The 17,447-nt window shown below is 47.0% G+C and overlaps 2 protein-coding genes across 2 annotated transcripts in view; one reads left to right on the top strand and one right to left on the bottom strand.

Annotated features, from left to right (window-relative positions):
- Positions 1 to 3,657, top strand: part of LOC122365284 — a 29,499-nt gene extending 25,842 nt beyond the window's left edge. The window contains exon 10 of the mRNA XM_043336379.1: positions 2,958 to 3,657. Coding sequence (XP_043192314.1) covers positions 2,958 to 3,016 — 59 coding nt within the window. The 3' untranslated portion in view covers positions 3,017 to 3,657. The remainder of the gene's footprint in view (positions 1 to 2,957) is intronic.
- On the bottom strand, positions 3,644 to 17,206 carry LOC122365285 (tubulin alpha-3 chain). Its single transcript, XM_043336380.1, has 4 exons — positions 16,979 to 17,206; positions 16,589 to 16,811; positions 5,151 to 5,315; positions 3,644 to 4,794 (listed from the first exon to the last, which is right to left on the bottom strand). Exons 1-4 carry the CDS (start codon positions 16,979 to 16,981, stop codon positions 3,833 to 3,835), a joined length of 1,353 nt encoding a protein of 450 aa, XP_043192315.1. The 5' UTR covers positions 16,982 to 17,206; the 3' UTR covers positions 3,644 to 3,832.
- Between the last annotated feature and the right edge of the window lie 241 nt (positions 17,207 to 17,447).

Below are 17,447 nucleotides of genomic sequence, written 5' to 3'. Positions count from 1 at the left end.
AATGGTCAAATGACGCTCATATTAGCTTCTGCTCTAGCATGCGCCATTGATAGTTCAAACCAATCTTAGCCAGAATTCACAAAGCTAGTATAACTATTCTATTTTTAGATACTATTTGTGACTGCCGGCGAGCGGTGCGCGTTGTGCCGCTGAGCCGTGTCAGCACTCGTCGCTGTAGAGGTCGCCGCGAGCGCTGCGAGCCTCGTCGACCAGTGGGTAGGATAGGTGGCGGTAGCGGTCGGTGCGCAGACTACAATGCACCGACACGTTATAGACCGATCGAAAAGTCTTGACTGTGCTATGACTGTGGCAAAGGGACCGACCGAACAAAACAAATCAAGCAAACCATAAGAATGTGGCAATGGGTAGCTCGATTCGGGCGGCGGCGTGGCCAGGCGACCCCGTGACCTCTGGCCGTGTCCTTCTGTGTGCGCGGCCCATTCGCCCCTGACTTGGGATGTCGATAGGTAAGTGGCTGCCGGTGCCCTTAAAATCATGCGTGTTTTAGAAATAAATGAAAGTGATATAAGTGTTGGGAAAAGGTATAATTTTTTTCTGATGATATTACTGCATGCTCTGGCAGTATATATTGATTAAATCTTGTTTGCTTTCAGATTCAGGCACAATAATACAACAGCACAGGTGCAAAAGGCGGTTTAGAGGTAGAACAATAGCTGTCATTACACTATTCACATAGCAGAGGGATATACATGTAATACTCACATTTTTAATACAAGAATTCATTAAACTATAACTGAACACAATATGCCTGAATGAACTGCAACATAAGCTACTGTACCTGCATAGGCTCCTGCTGTTGCTGTGGGCATCTCTGGTCCAGGAGTAGGAGAAGGGGTGCTCGGAGGATCACAGGCTGGGACAGATGGCTGTGGATCCAGGCTGAAAAAGTCGGTGTGTGGAATTCAGAACAATGCAGATGTAGTGATCCATTATCCATATATGCCAGCACTCAGCAGCCAAGGTAGTATTAGTTGATACTAACACAAAGGTGGATTTAATTGCTTTAAAATGCTCATTTAAATAAAGCAGCACCAAAATTAGACACCTATCTAAGAGGCTGAGACTAAAACACTGACCAAAATGTATTATACAATACAATTCCAATTAAACATTGTTGTAAATTACCACACATGTCAAATATATGCATCCAGAATGGCTTCCATTACATTTTCAAATACTTTTTTACTTGCCTGTTTCTGTTTTTACTTTTCTTTGAGAAAAAGTCCATCATGGACTTTTGCACAGGTGGTCCTCGTCTTTTCATCATGGATGGCTTATCCTGGAAAATGGTTTGGTGGGTCCTTAAAATGTGCCTAAAGCAAGTTGTTATTTACTTATTTTCTGGTCTATCTTTTCATCTTTCTTCTAGGTTAAGTTGCAGATAACTTTTCACTCCTTTGCAGGCACTGACTTTGCACTGTAGGTAATTCTCATTGCTATTTGAGAAAATTTGCACTAATACTCCTAAAACCCAGAGAAACATTGGAAAATATATGCGCACAACAGCCTTGGTGGTGTCCCAAAATTGGCTTCAGCATAAATGTCAACAGAGCAAAATTGGATCTTAAAATCCAATGTGAGTGTGGAAAGTTTAAGCCAAGAAGGCATGGGCTAAAATATGAGTTGCAAACCTACCACACCTCGATTAGTGATTACCCAACCGACTCCAAGCACAACCGGTATATATGGTATATAGGACTTTGCACACAACAACGCGGCGGGTCCGTATCAAAGCGTCCAAAACCGCAGCACCCAAAGTACGCAACATCCAAAACCGCAGCGTCCAAAGTACGCAACGTCCAAAATACGTCCAAAATCGGGTTTATAGGGGGCATTCACAAAGTCCAAAACCGAAACATCCAAAACCGCAACGTCCAAAAACGTATCATCCAAAAAACGCAACATCCAAAGTTCGTAACCTCCAAAACCACAACGTCCAAGACCACGACATCCAAGGCAAGCAACATCCAAAACCAACCTAACCTAACCTAACCTAATCTAACATAACCGAACCTAACCTAACCTAACCTAACCGAACCTAACCTACTGATTTTTGCCTATCCCTAACCAAACCTAACCTAACCTAACCTAACCTACTGATTTTTGCCTACCGGGGATAAGGAAACCTAACCTAACCTAACCTAACCTAACCTAACCTAACCTAACCTACTGATTTATGCATACCGGGGATAAGGAAACCTAACCTAACCTAACCTAGCCTAACCTAACCTAACCTAACGGTTTTGGATGTTGCGTACTTTGGATGTTGCGTACTTTGGATGTTGCGTACTTTGGATGATGCGTCCTTGGATGTTGCGTTTTTGGATGATACGTTTTGGATGTTGCGGTTTTGGATGTTTCGGTTTTGGATGTTGTGAATGCTCCCTATGTACCCGATTTTGGACGTATTTTGGACGTTGCGTACTTTGGACGCTGCGGTTTTGGATGTTGCGTACCTTGGATGCTGCGGTTTTGGACGCTTTGATGGTCCCCCCAACGCGGCAGTGTATACGATATTAGAGCGAAAAAGTGCGGCGATCGCGGCGATACGGCGTGTAAACAAACGTGCATTTCAAGGTTTTGGTTATAATGGGAATGAAGTATGGTAGCATCATGATACCATAGTAGCTCAGGCATATCCATGGCTCATGAAGTTTTCCTTCAATAATTCCGATTTGGGGTTTTAAGATGGTACAACACGGCCGGGCCATTGTCATATTTGGACAAAAATAGAGATGTTTGGCCTTGGCGTAGATAAGAAAGTGAAAATGATCGTGAATACATGAGTCGGCTCTGAAAAAGAACACGGATGAAAGGGGGGGCCAAAAGATATGTTGGCCCCCCCTTTCAGCGTCAAAGGGGGGGCCATGGCCCCGTTGGCCCCCCCCTGGATCCGCCCTTGCCTGGGGCATATTCTGACGGTCGCGCCGTTCCAGGTATCTACCACCGCGTGTCGATGACGTCCGACTGGATCTCGTACGTGGCGGGCAACTGAGCGCTACCTCCCGACCGCCGCGCCCCCGGGGCGTCCGTTTATGTACAGCAGTGCTGAGTTCTTTCACAAGTGCGACTGAGAGAGAGGAGAGGACCGCGCAGGGTGCGATCATGTGATACCGAGTGAGGACTCCACCGCAGAGCCCCGGTGACCGTGCCAGTTGTGCGAGAGCGTCTCCCAAGATGTGTAGTGTGTTTTGTTATTGACATGGTCCTTAGCAGACTAGCCTCAGGATGTTACTCGTTATTTTTCTTTACGCTCTGAGACTAGGTTTATGAGAAGTCCGTTTGAAACCTGAGTTCATTTTAGACCATGTTCACACGTTTATTTACCATTCGTAGCCGGATACCGCACTGGTCAAACATCTAGTGCTCGCTGCTACACGCTCAAGCAATCAGCAGCGATCGGCCGATCGCGGTGTCACTAGCTGTTCACTAGCTGATGGCATAAGTATGAACTTTTGTTACATGTGACGTTTGACTTGCAGTGTAATGCCCATTACGTTATCGGAATGACTGGCCATTCTCAAAGTGCGCTTTGCTCGTACAACCAATATCAATCCATTCGACAATGGAGCCACCATGTGTTACGCGTTTTGTATTGTGCTTGTGTTTGTAATACCAATCGTGAACAACCAGAAACGTTTATTTTCCGCCAACCGAAACGGACACTCCTCCGCGATCACACGAGCTACGGGTACAACCACCGGGTGCTGTTTGCCAGCCGCTCACAGGGCGGCCACGCGCCGGCCAACCGTATCATCACAGCTCACAAACGGGACCAACACCGGACTGTCAGCGCGGCCTGCGCCAGCGCCTAGTACTCCTCGTTCTCCTCACCCTCTCCTTCCACCGAGTCGATACCCACCTCCTCGTAATCCTTCTCCAGCGCGGCCAGGTCCTCGCGGGCCTCTGAGAACTCGCCCTCCTCCATGCCCTCGCCGACGTACCAGTGCACGAAGGCGCGCTTGGCGTACATCAGATCGAACTTGTGGTCCAGGCGCGCCCAGGCCTCAGCGATGGCGGTGGTGTTGGACAGCATGCAGACAGCGCGCTGCACCTTGGCCAGGTCGCCGCCGGGCACCACGGTCGGCGGCTGGTAGTTGATGCCCACCTTGAAGCCAGTCGGACACCAGTCGACAAACTGGATGGTTCGCTTGGTTTTGATGGTGGCGATGGCGGCGTTCACATCCTTAGGGACGACGTCGCCACGGTACAGCATGCAGCAGGCCATGTACTTGCCGTGACGCGGGTCGCACTTGACCATCTGGTTGGCCGGCTCGAAGCAGGCGTTGGTGATCTCAGCGACCGAGAGCTGCTCGTGGTAGGCCTTCTCAGCCGAGATGACCGGAGCGTAGGTGGCCAGCGGGAAGTGAATGCGTGGGTACGGCACCAGGTTGGTCTGGAACTCGGTCAGGTCCACGTTCAGGGCGCCGTCGAAGCGCAGCGAGGCCGTGATGGAGGAGACGATCTGGCCGATCAGGCGGTTCAGGTTGGTGTACGTCGGGCGCTCGATGTCCAGGTTGCGGCGGCAGATGTCGTAGATGGCCTCGTTGTCGACCATGAAGGCGCAGTCGGAGTGCTCCAGGGTGGTGTGGGTGGTCAGGATGGAGTTGTACGGCTCCACCACGGCTGTGGCCACCTGCGGAGCCGGGTAGATGGCGAACTCCAGCTTCGACTTCTTGCCGTAGTCGACGCTGAGACGCTCCATCAGCAGCGAGGTGAAGCCGGAGCCGGTGCCGCCGCCGAAAGAGTGGAAGATCAGGAAACCCTGCAGACCTGTAAAAATTGCAACCGTTAGTGGCAGTATGGGTGCACAAATGAATTCGGATCTGGATTGAGTACGTGAAATCGCACGGTTTCCAACCTATTCTGGCATATAGCTGTGTGGTTTAACAAACTTTACACTGGGAATTGGTCCCGTCTCTTCGTAACACGCAAGAACTTCGAAACTGGTACACGCGAACAGAATGGTTGAGTAAAATACTCACTTATTTAATCTTCAATACTCGTAAGTACACCCTAGAAAAATTACACGTAAGCAATCAATTATTCAATTACCAGTTATTACCACCATGCACCAAATATTCATGCCAGGTCATTATTCGGGAAAAGGCGGCAGAATCTTTAGTTACCTGTGCACTGGTCGGCAAGCTTCCTGATGCGGTCCAACACGAGGTCCACCAGCTCCTTGCCGATGGTGTAGTGGCCGCGCGCGTAGTTGTTGGCAGCATCCTCCTTTCCGGTGATGAGCTGCTCCGGGTGGAACAGCTGGCGGTACGTGCCTGTCCGAACCTCATCTGAGAGCGGATGGACGGACGTTGACTGTTAAACCGCGCCCTAAGAACCTGTCCCCTCACGTTTTTCACAAATAGCTTCTACACGCGTTACATAAGCAACAACAAACTTTCGCTATATTATCATACATCAATTTGACATGTTCGCTGAAAATTTGCACGAAATCATCAATTGCAAATCTTCCCGTGCAAGGTAAATCGGTCCACAATCTACCACCCTTGTGGCGCAGTTGGCAAGTGCGTTCACGTTTAGTGTGGGAGGTCCTTGGAACAAAGCTGACCTCTGGCAGCGTTTTCCTCGGCCGGCTCCTACCCAGGAGATGGCAGTAACTGGGGCATTCCACGTCAAATCAAACACCGAAATCTGTCATCCCCTTCGATTTTTCTGAAAATTTATAGGCAGACTGGGCATGGTTCAAAACTGAGTTACGTATAATATTTTCGAAATTTGATTAAGTATCGCTGAGATATAGGTCATCGAATATAGCCAAAAATGCCACACATCAATTTTTTAAATGTCTATAGCTCTGATTCCTTTTCTGCTATCAAAATGATATTAACAGGGTCTTGTAGGCAATTGATAAGGCTTTGATCTTTAATTATAAAATTAAATTGAAGTGACCTTGAAATGCATTTGACCTTGAATTAAAACATAAAAATTTAAATAGCAAAAAACACGTCACCTTCGATTCGGGTAATTTTTACATATGTCCGTCACAATGTTCCTAACCATCAGTGAAAAAATTGGAGTGGGCCATTCATAACTCTCGCGGCAAACGCCGTTTTCATGCATCAACATCACGCAACCGCGCGTGACCTTGAAAGACAGAGTCAAGACATGCTTCTGAAATGAATGATTGCTGATTAGTGATATCCCAAACTCTGCGAGAATGGAAATACATAGTCATCGTAGTCAAGCATTCAAGTTCCATAGTAAAAGTGTCTCAGGCAAACGGTATTTTGCGGTGAATTTTGAGCCGTGTGGAAATGCATCATGAAGCCAAAAATTCAACGAAAACATTATCACGCAACGATATCTTCACGTCTTTTTATCTTCACTATACGAAAGAATATACATTTTTGAGTATGTATGGGGAATTTCTTGTTAATTTACATATATAAAAATCAAAATGTCTGTACGTATGTATGTATGTATGTATGTATGTATGTAACGCGTCAGTCACGCTTGGCGGGTTATTGCTCAGGAACGGTGCGGGCTACGGGGGTGAAATTTTGGGCGCAAGTCAGACGCGTGCATCTGTTTGTTGTATTAAATTTTGAAAGAGGTGGGTGCCGTGGTTTGCACGTGGCGGGCGCATCTTTGCGGAATTTTGGGCCGCGGCCGGCGCCGAGCAGACGGCACGCGCCTTAGGCTCAGTTTCTTCGCTGCAAAACTGAGGGAAATCAGAGCCGGCAGGTCACTGACCTTTGGCAATGAATACCGGAACAGAGCACCGCCGGCCAGAGGAGACGCCAACTTTATTCTGGCCATTACTCGGCCGCTACTGGGCCGATTTTATTGAAAATTGATTTATTACGCTGCACGTAATGCTGTCCCTCTTTACGCTGCGCGTAATGCTGTCCCTCTAGTTTACATATATAAAAATCAAAACGTCTGTACGTATGTATGTATGTATGTATGTAACGCGTCAGTCACGCTTGGCGGGCTATTGCTCCGGAACGGTGCGGGCTACGGGGGTGAAATTTTGGACTTAAGTCGGACGCGTGCATCTGTTTGTTGTATTAAATTTTGGTGGGGTTGCGCTCGGTAGTTTGCACGTGGCGGGCGCATCTTTGCCGCATTTTGGGCCGCGGCCGGCGCCGATCAGAGAGCACGCGCATTATCCTCAGTTTCTTCGCTTGCCAAACTGAGCGAAATCAGAGCCGGCAGGTCGTTGACCTTTGGCAATGAATACCGGAACAGGGCACCGCCGGCCAAGAGGAGAAGCCAAATTTATTCTGGCCATAACTCGGCCGCTACTGGGCCGATTTTATTAAAAATTGATTCATTACGCTGTGCGTAATGCTGTCCCTCTTTACGCTGCGCGTAATGCTGTCCCTCTAGTTTACATATATAAAAATCGAAATGTCTGTACGTATGTATGTATGTATGTAACGCGTCAGTCACGCTTGGCGGGCTATTGCTCCGGAACGGTGCGGGCTACGGGGGTGAAATTTTCTACGCAAGTCGGACGCGTGCATCTGTTTGTCGTATTAAATTTTGGTGGGGGTGCGCTCGGTGGTTTGCACGTGGCGGGCGCATCTTTGCGGGATTTTGGGCCGCGGCCGTCGCCGATCAGAGAGCACGCGCATTATCCTCAGTTTCTTCGCTTGCCAAACTGAGCGAAACCAGAGCCGGAAGGTCACTGACCTTTGGCAATGAATACCGGAACAGAGCACCGCCGGCCAAGAGGAGACGCCAAATTTATTCTACACATAACTCGGCCGCTACTGGGCCGATTTTAATGAAAATTTATTCATTACGCTGCGCGTAATGCTGTCCCTCTAGTTCACATATATAAAAATCAAAACGTCTGTACGTATGTATGTATGTATGTATGTATGTAACGCGTCAGTCACGCTTGGCGGGCTATTGCTCTGGAACGGTGCGGGCTACGGGGGTGAAATTTTCGACGTAAGTCGGACGCGTGCATCTGTTTGTTGTATTAAATTTTGGAAGGGGTGGGTTCGGTGGTTTGCACGTGGCGGGCGCATCTTTGCCGCATGTTGGGCCGCGGCCGGCGCCGAGCAGAGAGCACGCGCATTAGCCTCAGTTTCTTCGCTTGCCAAACTGAGCGAAATCAGAGCCGGAAGGTCACTGACCTTTGGCAATGAATACCGGAACAGAGCACCGCCGGCCAGGAGGAGACGCCAAATTTATTCTGGTAATAACTCGGCCGCTACTGGGCCGATTTTAATAAAAATTGATTTATTACGCTGCGCGTAATGCTGTCCCTCTAGTTTACATATATAAAAATCAAAATGTCCGTATGAAACGCGTCAGTCACGCTTGGCGGGCTATTGCTCCGGAACGGTGCGGGCTACGGGGGTGAAATTTTCGACGTAAGTCGGACGCGTGCATCTGTTTGTTGTATTAAACTTTGGAGGGGGTGCGCTCGGCGGTTTGCACGTGGCGGGCGCATCTTTGCGGGATTTTGGGCCGCGGCCGGCGCCGAGCAGACGGCACGCGCCTTAGGCTCAGTTTCTTCGCTTGCAAAACTGGGTGAAATCAGAGCTGGAAGGTCACTGACCTTTGGCAATGAATACCGGAACAAGGCACCGCCGGCCAGAAGGAGACGCCAAATTTATTCTGGTCATAACTCGGCCGCTACTGGGCCGATTTTAATGAAAATTGATTCATTACGCTGCGCGTAATGCTCGGCACCTAGTCCAATAATAAATATGGCAGTTAGAGACCTGCTAAGAGTAACATGTCGCCGGCTGAGGCGGGATCGGCCAACGCGGGAAAGGCAGCAATCACAATTTTGTGTTTACACGTTCATATTTCAATTGTTTACCAACCGATTTTCACAATTCTTACACCATAAGATTGCCTGTACAATTTTTAGTCTTCTCACAAAATTTGACGCGAATCGAACGTTATCAGCGGTAAGGAGCGCGATGTAAAGACGGAACCGTTCCGTTCCGTCCCGGCACAGTCTACAATCAGGCGGCGGCTAGCGGTCGGCGCCGGCTGCCGAGTCGCCGCGTCGCCGCGGCGACAGGATGTTCACTTTACACCGCTATTACTAGACCAGTTGTGAACCGATTTTCTTCTTGCTTGCACGATGAGATGTGAAATTCCATTTTGGACAGGTAGCTATAAATAATTTCGCATTAATACTATGAGATATTGGCGAAAAACAGGAGGGGTGGGGCGAAATTCACTCTTCCCCCTCCACTGCGCGTGCTAACATTCGTTTGCATATGTGCCATTTTCTTCAAAACTTATGAATGGCCCACTCTAATTTTTTCATAGGTTGTTAAGAATATAGTAGACAATAAAATATATGAAAATTAGCCAAATCGAAGGTGACGTGTTTTTTTGCTATTTCAATTTTTGTGCTTAAGAACAGAGTTAAGCAAATTTCAAGGTCATATATTTAAGTAGGTGCAATTCTAAACAAATGCTTAAGAAATTACCTAAACAGTAAGGTTTATTTCATTCAAATCAAACAAGTACAACCAAAGTTATGGTCTATTTAATGGAATAACCTTCTGTTCAAAATTCTAAAAATTGCCAAAAGTTACCAAAAACACTTGAATATATTTCGGAGGCGTTCCTTCATCGGTTCAAGTGATAAACATTTATAGCGCCACATTTGCCGTTAACATATCTGATCCATGTTTTTTAAATATAAATCTCGCGTCTAGGTTGAGATGTGTCTTCTAATTTACATCGACAGAATTACCTTTACAGCGTACGAACAAAATTAGCTCCTACACTTAACAGGTTAATAGGTCATAATGTTGAAACTATTCACACTTACAATGTTAATAGGTTACAATATAGGGGGAGAGAAAGCGGGCAGGGATGAGGGGGGGGGGAGAATTCTAGGCAGGTCACATCAGTACTATGCCTACCAAAAGTAAACACCGCTGCCTGACAGGATAAATAAGTATGCAAACGAATGAATGACTTGAATGAATGCACGAATGAATGAAGTATGAAAGAGAGGGGCATAAGCATATTATAGGTGAGCAGTCGAATAAGAGAGAGAGAGAGAGAGAGAGAGAGAGAGAGAGAGAGAGAGAGAGAGAGAGAGAGAGAGAGAGAGAGAGAGAGAGAGAGAGAGAGAGAGAGAGAGAGAGAGAGAGAGAGAGAGAGAAATACACACAATAATAATCGCTTCACATAAGAAGTGTGTCTGTGTGGGAGGGGGGGGGGGTCGTTCAACAAATCGAAACACGTCTTATACCAGAGCCTATGATCAATAACCGTGTGGTATTCTAGCTCCTACCGGGGACCCGTAACGGACACCACTACTTGACGGTTTACACGATCGTCCATGATGCCACGTTTGTGTTGAGTGCTGGTCGCTCGTCTCTAATATGAAGAGATTCAGCAATCTTTCTCTCGCGCTCAGTCTTGCACACTTGTATTATTGCAGCTGTCACGTGTGATGGGCTCGGTTGTATGCCACGGTGATCTTCCCGGAAATGGTCCCCGAGATGTGAATCTCTGCGTTGGTTTTTCGCGTCTCGTAAATGTTCAATGTTCATTGTACCGGAGTCGCACCATTCTGCCGGTTTCCCCGATGTATGTCTTCTGACAGAGGGTACACGTCAGTTGGTAGATGACTCCGGATGTGTGACATCGTCCTCGAAGACCCGCCGCGCACGCATGACAGCGAGCTCCTCCCGGGCAGGGTGGGGGTTTGAGGGCTGACCGTACCAGATGTTGTTTGATGGTGTTATCGTTCGTCCAGGCCACTCCCAGATCCTGCTGGCCGCTGCCCCTCACCACCGCCTGTACGGATCTTGTCAGCTGGTCGTCGATGAAGGGGAGAACTAGTCGGGTGATTGATGTTCTGTTCCTTTTCCTTTGGTCTGTGGATTTCATACAGTCCTCAATGGCTCTGTTGATTGTCTTGAGCTTGTATCCATTGTCGGTGAAAAGGTGTGTGATCCGTGCGATGCTACGCTGCCGTGCGTCTTCGCTGCTTGAGAGTTTAAGAGCACGTCGCAGAGATTCACCTCTCGGGGACCATTTCCGGGAAGATCACCGTGGCATACAACCGAGCCCATCACACGTGACAGCTGCAATAATACAAGTGTGCAAGACTGAGCGCGAGAGAAAGATTGCTGAATCTCTTCATATTAGAGACGAGCGACCAGCACTCAACACAAACGTGGCATCATGGACGATCGTGTAAACCGTCAAGTAGTGGTGTCCGTTACGGGTCCCCGGTAGGAGCTAGAATACCACACGGTTATTGATCATAGGCTCTGGTATAAGACGTGTTTCGATTTGTTGAACGACCCCCCCCCCCCTCCCACACAGACACACTTCTTATGTGAAGCGATTATTATTGTGTGTATTTCTCTCTCTCTCTCTCTCTCTCTCTCTCTCTCTCTCTCTCTCTCTCTCTCTCTCTCTCTCTCTCTCTCTCTCTCTCTCTCTCTCTCTCTCTCTCTCTCCCGCTCTCTCTCTCCCGCTCTCTCTCTCTCTCTCTCTCTCTCTCTCTCTCTCTCTCTCTCTCTCTCTCTCTCTCTCTCTCTCTCTCTCTCTCTCTCTCTCTCTCTTATTCGACTGCTCACCTATAATATGCTTATGCCCCTCTCTTTCATACTTCATTCATTCGTGCATTCATTCAAGTCATTCATTCGTTTGCATACTTATTTATCCTGTCAGGCAGCGGTGTTTACTTTTGGTAGGCATAGTACTGATGTGACCTGCCTAGAATTCTCCCCCCCCCCTCATCCCTGCCCGCTTTCTCTCCCCCTATATTGTAACCTATTAACATTGTAAGTGTGAATAGTTTCAACATTATGACCTATTAACCTGTTAAGTGTAGGAGCTAATTTTGTTCGTACGCTGTAAAGGTAATTATGTCGATGTAAATTAGAAGACACATCTCAACCTAGACGCGAGATTTATATTTAAAAAACATGGATCAGATATGTTAACGGCAAATGTGGCGCTATAAATGTTTATCACTTGAACCGATGAAGGAACGCCTCCGAAATATATTCAAGTGTTTTTGGTAACTTTTGGCAATTTTTAGAATTTTGAACAGAAGGTTATTCCATTAAATATATTACATATAATGCTGTTCACCAGAGTGCTTCGTCATTTGATTGCAAAGTTATGGTCGTTCAAAAATATAAAGATGCAACATTTTGTAAAAATTCGATGCCCTATATTTAGAAGACCTGTGGTCAGAATGTGCAAAAAAACATCAATGTAATGTTCGGGGCGACACAGGAACTCGCTCACAAATTTATAATGAAATCGCTGATGGTAAGGTGCAAAACAGCCGATTTTTGTTCGATTTGACGTGGAATGCCCCAACTGGGGAGTGTTCGCTCGGTCGTGGGGATTACCGCTGTGCCAGCCAGCGCCCCCGGCCGCAGGTACACGGGCCTGATCCGCCTCTAAACAGATCCTTCGGTCCGGTGACATGTCCCGAGGGCACGGCCTCGCTTCATGTCCCGGAGCAGCCCTCTGACCTGCCGGGCCCGAGAAATCGGGATAGCCCCAGCGTGCGCACCAGTGCGGTGTCGGTCTGGGGTGCGTGACAGGAAGCGTGCGGTCAAGGCTGTCCCGCGTAGCGGGTGCCGAAAACGATTCGTACCACTGCCGTGTATATGTTGCAGGCACTTTAGAAAATCAGTCATTTTGTAAAATGCCTAGGCATTTTGTAAAATGCCTGATTTTCCAGGCTTTTTGCAAAAAGCCTAGGCATTTTACAAAATGACTGACTCTCCAGTCATTTTGCAAAATGCCTAGGCATTTTACAAAATATCTAGCCATTTTACAAAATGACTGAGCAGTGTGTTGTAGGTACGAGTACTTAATTATATACGTTTTGGTAGCGTGTAGGTCAGTGGTCGGCAGGTCATTCGGGGTCGTGCCCCCTTTTTGGGCGCCAGGCAGGGCCATTACCCCCACCTACCAGACCCCATTGCTGACACAACTAAGTTTACTGAAATTCCATACCGTCCTGGAACTCTTTGGGTATTTGTGCATTTCCAATGCATCAAATTTAAAACATGACACTTCCTCCACAAAACATTTAATGCCTATTGCCTATATCCCAGTAGCGGCGGAACACCTTCAATTAAGGGGGAGGGGGAGCAGTAGCACTGCCGACTTTTGGTCCCATTCTTTCCATGCAACGCCCATAGGGCTGGGCTAATGTTAAAATGCAAAAATCAAAGGGTGCACGGTGCCCCGGAGCCCTCCCCGTTCCGCCGCCTATGCTATATCCCATTTAACCCTTGTACGTATAGGGGCGGCGGGTGGTTTTTCGTTAAAAGCTCACGTAAAAGGCATTGGATCACGACCAAATTGTACCCTCGAGCCCATCATTTTTTTTTTCTCACCAGCCCGGAAAATATCATGACCTGAGACCTGTTTTACCAACAGAAAAATAACCTCCTGCCAGAATTTTTGCCTCAAGACCGCTTCACATACGGAGCGTAAACGCGATGGGCTCGTAAGCGGATACCGGATACCGTAAGCTTTACCGTTTACGCTCCATATGTGAAACGATCTTTAGGCAAAAATTCCGGCAGGCGGCTATTTTTCTGTTGGTAAAACTGGCCTCTGGACCCATAATGACCGTTGGCTTATGAGCTTTTTCTGGAGATCATCTTGAGCCATAAAATCTCACTTCAAGAAGTTATAGCGGGTCCCGATTTTCTCGACACTTATCATTGCCCTCTTGAATGAGACGGAATGACCAAGTTCGTTGACCAAGCACGTTAACTAACGAACTGACCAAGGACCTTAAAAATGGGCAGCAGCGGCTTCCTATGGTCACGGGTAGCACGCTCGTCTTTTTTATACACAGCTCCATATCAGAGTCCGAGAGGCCGCGGGGGTCCGATCGACTCCTCCCCCTTACGTTAGCGGCTGTTGAAACGCCAACAGACGGGCGACGGTTAAAAGTTGCAGCTGCTTTTGAACGACTGTACGGAGGGGTGAGATGGTGAGGCGAGCAGGTACGTGAAAATTGGTATCTAATCAATGTGTGCTGTGCCTTTGGCCTGGGCTAATCTTTGAACCCTGGGATGCAACAGTCACGATGGCTCCATCACTGGAGCTACAAGCTCTAAAAAGATAGGCTTTCTCAGAATCCCTCATTACCCCCACCGAAAGGGCTCCATTACCCCCAAAGGGGGCATGCCCCACCATTTGCCGACCCCTGATTTATAGAAAGAACACCTTCCAAATTTTTTGCATACTTCTTAACAATGAGCCAAATATTGTTTTAAAGAAATAAAAATTCAAAAAAAAATTGCTCCCAAAGTCCAAAAAATACAAATGAAAGAAAACTCGATACGTCATATATCAAAAATAGTGTATTTTTCGAAATCTCAAAAATACATATTAATCTCTGTTTCATTGCAAGTTCAATGTTATATAACATCTGGCATTTGAATTATCCGTCTTAGAGTTAGGTACAGCCCGCCAAACTTAGCGCTGCAAAGCAAGATCCAAAAAATGTTATACACCATAACTCAAAAAATACTTATCTGATAAGCCTGAAATTGTTAAAAGTGGATTCAGAGCCCCTGATTACCCCTGAGACCAATTCTCGTCAAATTCCGAGAGATGAGGGTGTCAAATTGGAAAAAAGTGGTACGATCTATCGTGGAATGCCCCAGCTATCTTCATGGCTTAGTAGAGTAGTGTGCCGAGTGTACTCTACTCGTAATCTATGGGTCGCGGGCTCGCGGCCGGTCAGCCTAAAGTGTTTTAGCACGCATTCGTTTCCAGTAGCATCTGGCCAGCTGGCAACTGTCGTGAGGGCTTATGTTCGTTTCTAAATAGTATTTGGCTAGCCTCCAACTGTGTGAGGGCTATACATATTTACGAGTGTTTGATTAGGTCAGGTTAGGTCTGCTTTGGATAAGTTAGGTCAGAAAGAAGCAACTCCTGGTAGCGCCTCTCCTTGGTTGCTAAAACGAAGCAAGCGAATTCCGGATATTACGAAGTCCGGAAGACAGCTATGCAAACCCGCCCATTCTGGATTTTTTTTGTGATATAGCTTATGTAAAGGAGAATAAAATGTGTAAAAATCCGCAATATCGAGGGGTATCCATTTTTCTCAAATTCAAAATTTGGTATTTGATTTTTAATTAAGTTCACTAATTAGTTTATGACGTCATCACCTTCATCCTCAAATTAAAGCCTGGTCCATTTCCTTCATTTCAAACTTTAATACAATGCGATATGTCTAAAACTTTCAAAGTTATGACACTTTAAAAATGATAATGTGCCTCGCCTAAGTCAATATTTGATGAACTGTATCTCGGAAACGTGACGTCATATCTTACAAAACTTGTCTCCCTTCTTTTCACATGTACCTTGAATTGTAGATGAATGAACAGTTTCACAAGTTTCGGAAAAATCGGAGGAGGTGAGATTCAAAACTATAATTTTTGTCCCACTTAGCGTGGAATGTCGGATGTCCCCTTTATGTCGCTGTCCGCTGAGGTCATATCACGTCATGAAAGATCCCCAGCAGTTTTTTTTTTTTTGACAATAGCTCATAGAGACATGCTAAAGTGATGAGAACACGTCAGACGTGTCCAGCAGGGCTGCGGAGTCGATGGATTTTCGGCGACTCCGACTCCGGCTTTCAAAAACCAGCTCCGACTCCGGGCAGAATTGTCGACTCCGACCGACTCCAACTCCCGACTCCAACTCCGCAGACCTAGCAGGGCTGCGGAGTCGACAGATTTTCGGCGACTCCGACTCCGACTCCGGCTCGGGTTTCTAAAATCGACTCCGACTCCGACCCCGGTCACAACTGTCGACTCCGACCGACTCCGACTCCGCAGCCCTGGTGTCCAACGGTCCAGCTCTACGATACGAATCGACTGATATGCAACATGACCTTTTCCGGTCAGGTCATGACCTAGACCTAAGGTATAAATGACCGTCAAATTAATTATAGTTCATTCGACGCGTCTCCACGAAAGGAACACGATGCTGGCAAAATGAACGTCGTCACTATCTTGAGTCAAAAGTTATTACCGATAAGCGTTTTTCATAAAAAGCTGCTATTTTGGGAGATCTTGCCCTCTGGAGGCTTAACCGTTGATCTTGGGTCAAATATGTAAAAAAAAAAAAACTCGGAAAGGTGTGTAAAAGGGCTATCGAATGCACATTTCCGCGGCGCTGTAGCCCTATTGGTTCCCGAGTTCGCCGTTGGCGGTTTCCAAAATGGTTGAAATGGACTAAATTTGACCTCTGGGCTCTGATGACCTCTGGCGACCTGACCCAAAAAAGTGACCGAAGTGTTTCCGTTATTATTTTTGACGCTTTTTCGAATGCCGCTTACCGCGTGTCGATACGTGGCCCAGGAGCCGAGTTAGACAGGGAGGGGGGGGTTGTTCAGAGTCGACACCCCCCACCCGGCCGGGCGCGGAAGTCGCGGAGCACCGGCCCGGCGCGGGTTAAGCTTATCCAATTTGACTTACACAGAAATGATATCCCAGATTTATCCTACCTACATGTGCCGGTTCGCGAAGTGCGCACAGACGAGGTTTTGTCGCAATTGCATTGTTTGCAAATTGCAATCTGGCCCTTCTGAACTTACCTACTACAGTTGGCTCGAGGTCGACAAACACCGCGCGTGGAACGTGTTTTCCAGCGCCAGTCTCGCTGAAGAAAGTGTTGAAGCTGTCATCTCCTCCGCCGACTGTTTTATCCGAGGGCATCTGCCCGTCCGGCTGGATGCCATGCTCCAGGCAGTACAGCTCCCAACAGGCGTTGCCGATCTGCACACCGGCCTGTCCCACGTGGATGGAAATGCATTCACGCTGCAATGCAAATGGGACAAAATATTAGCTCAGGAGTTATTCACCAAAACAAGCATACAAGGTGAAGCATGAGCAAAAAGCAATCGCCATACTATCGCCTATAATCGGCACATTGACACAGGCATCGTAAAAGCGAAAAAGGTCTGTGGCAGAACTATATAACTTACCATATTTCAGTAGAAAGAATACGAAATCACAAGATAATCACCAAAAAACCACAGGCGGACGCCACAGTCACCACGATGAGCTACGAGCGCGGCGAATGATCTGGAATGATCCGGAATCGAATTTCAGACGCCGCGTGCATTGCTCTGTTGCTATGGTAACAAACGGTCACTAGCAATTGCATGGTGTAATTGGTGGAAATTTCGCGCGCTGTCGGGAGCATCAAATGTGAAGGATTTACTTCCCCGATAATTGCCAAAACTCGCCAAAACTAATGCTGTACAAATATATACTTTATTATATAATATACTATATAAGTATATTATATATACTTATCTTTTCTAATTTGAAACTGTTTGAAAAAGACCTGTGGTCGAAATATTACATTTTTCAAATAAAGTATATATTTGTACAGCATTAGTTTTGGCAATTATCGAGGAAATAAGGTCATGTTTTTACATTTTCTACTAT

Source organism: Amphibalanus amphitrite, unplaced genomic scaffold (genome assembly GCF_019059575.1).
Source record: "Amphibalanus amphitrite isolate SeventyFive unplaced genomic scaffold, NRLGWU_Aamphi_draft 000728F_arrow, whole genome shotgun sequence".
In the NCBI taxonomy this organism is placed as follows: Eukaryota; Metazoa; Arthropoda; class Thecostraca; order Balanomorpha; family Balanidae; genus Amphibalanus; species Amphibalanus amphitrite.
The sequence above is the reverse complement of the archived record's forward strand: the minus strand, read 5'-3'. Positions and strand labels throughout refer to the sequence as shown.

Excerpts from the sequence above, each read along its gene's own strand:
- LOC122365285 (XM_043336380.1), bottom strand. Across the intron at positions 5,316-16,588 it reads CCTCGAGCCAACTGTAGTAG|ATGAGGTTCGGACAGGCACG; the intron begins GTAAGTTCAGAA and ends ATCCGCTCTCAG. Across the intron at positions 4,795-5,150 it reads GCTTGCCGACCAGTGCACAG|GTCTGCAGGGTTTCCTGATC; the intron begins GTAACTAAAGAT and ends CAATTTTTACAG.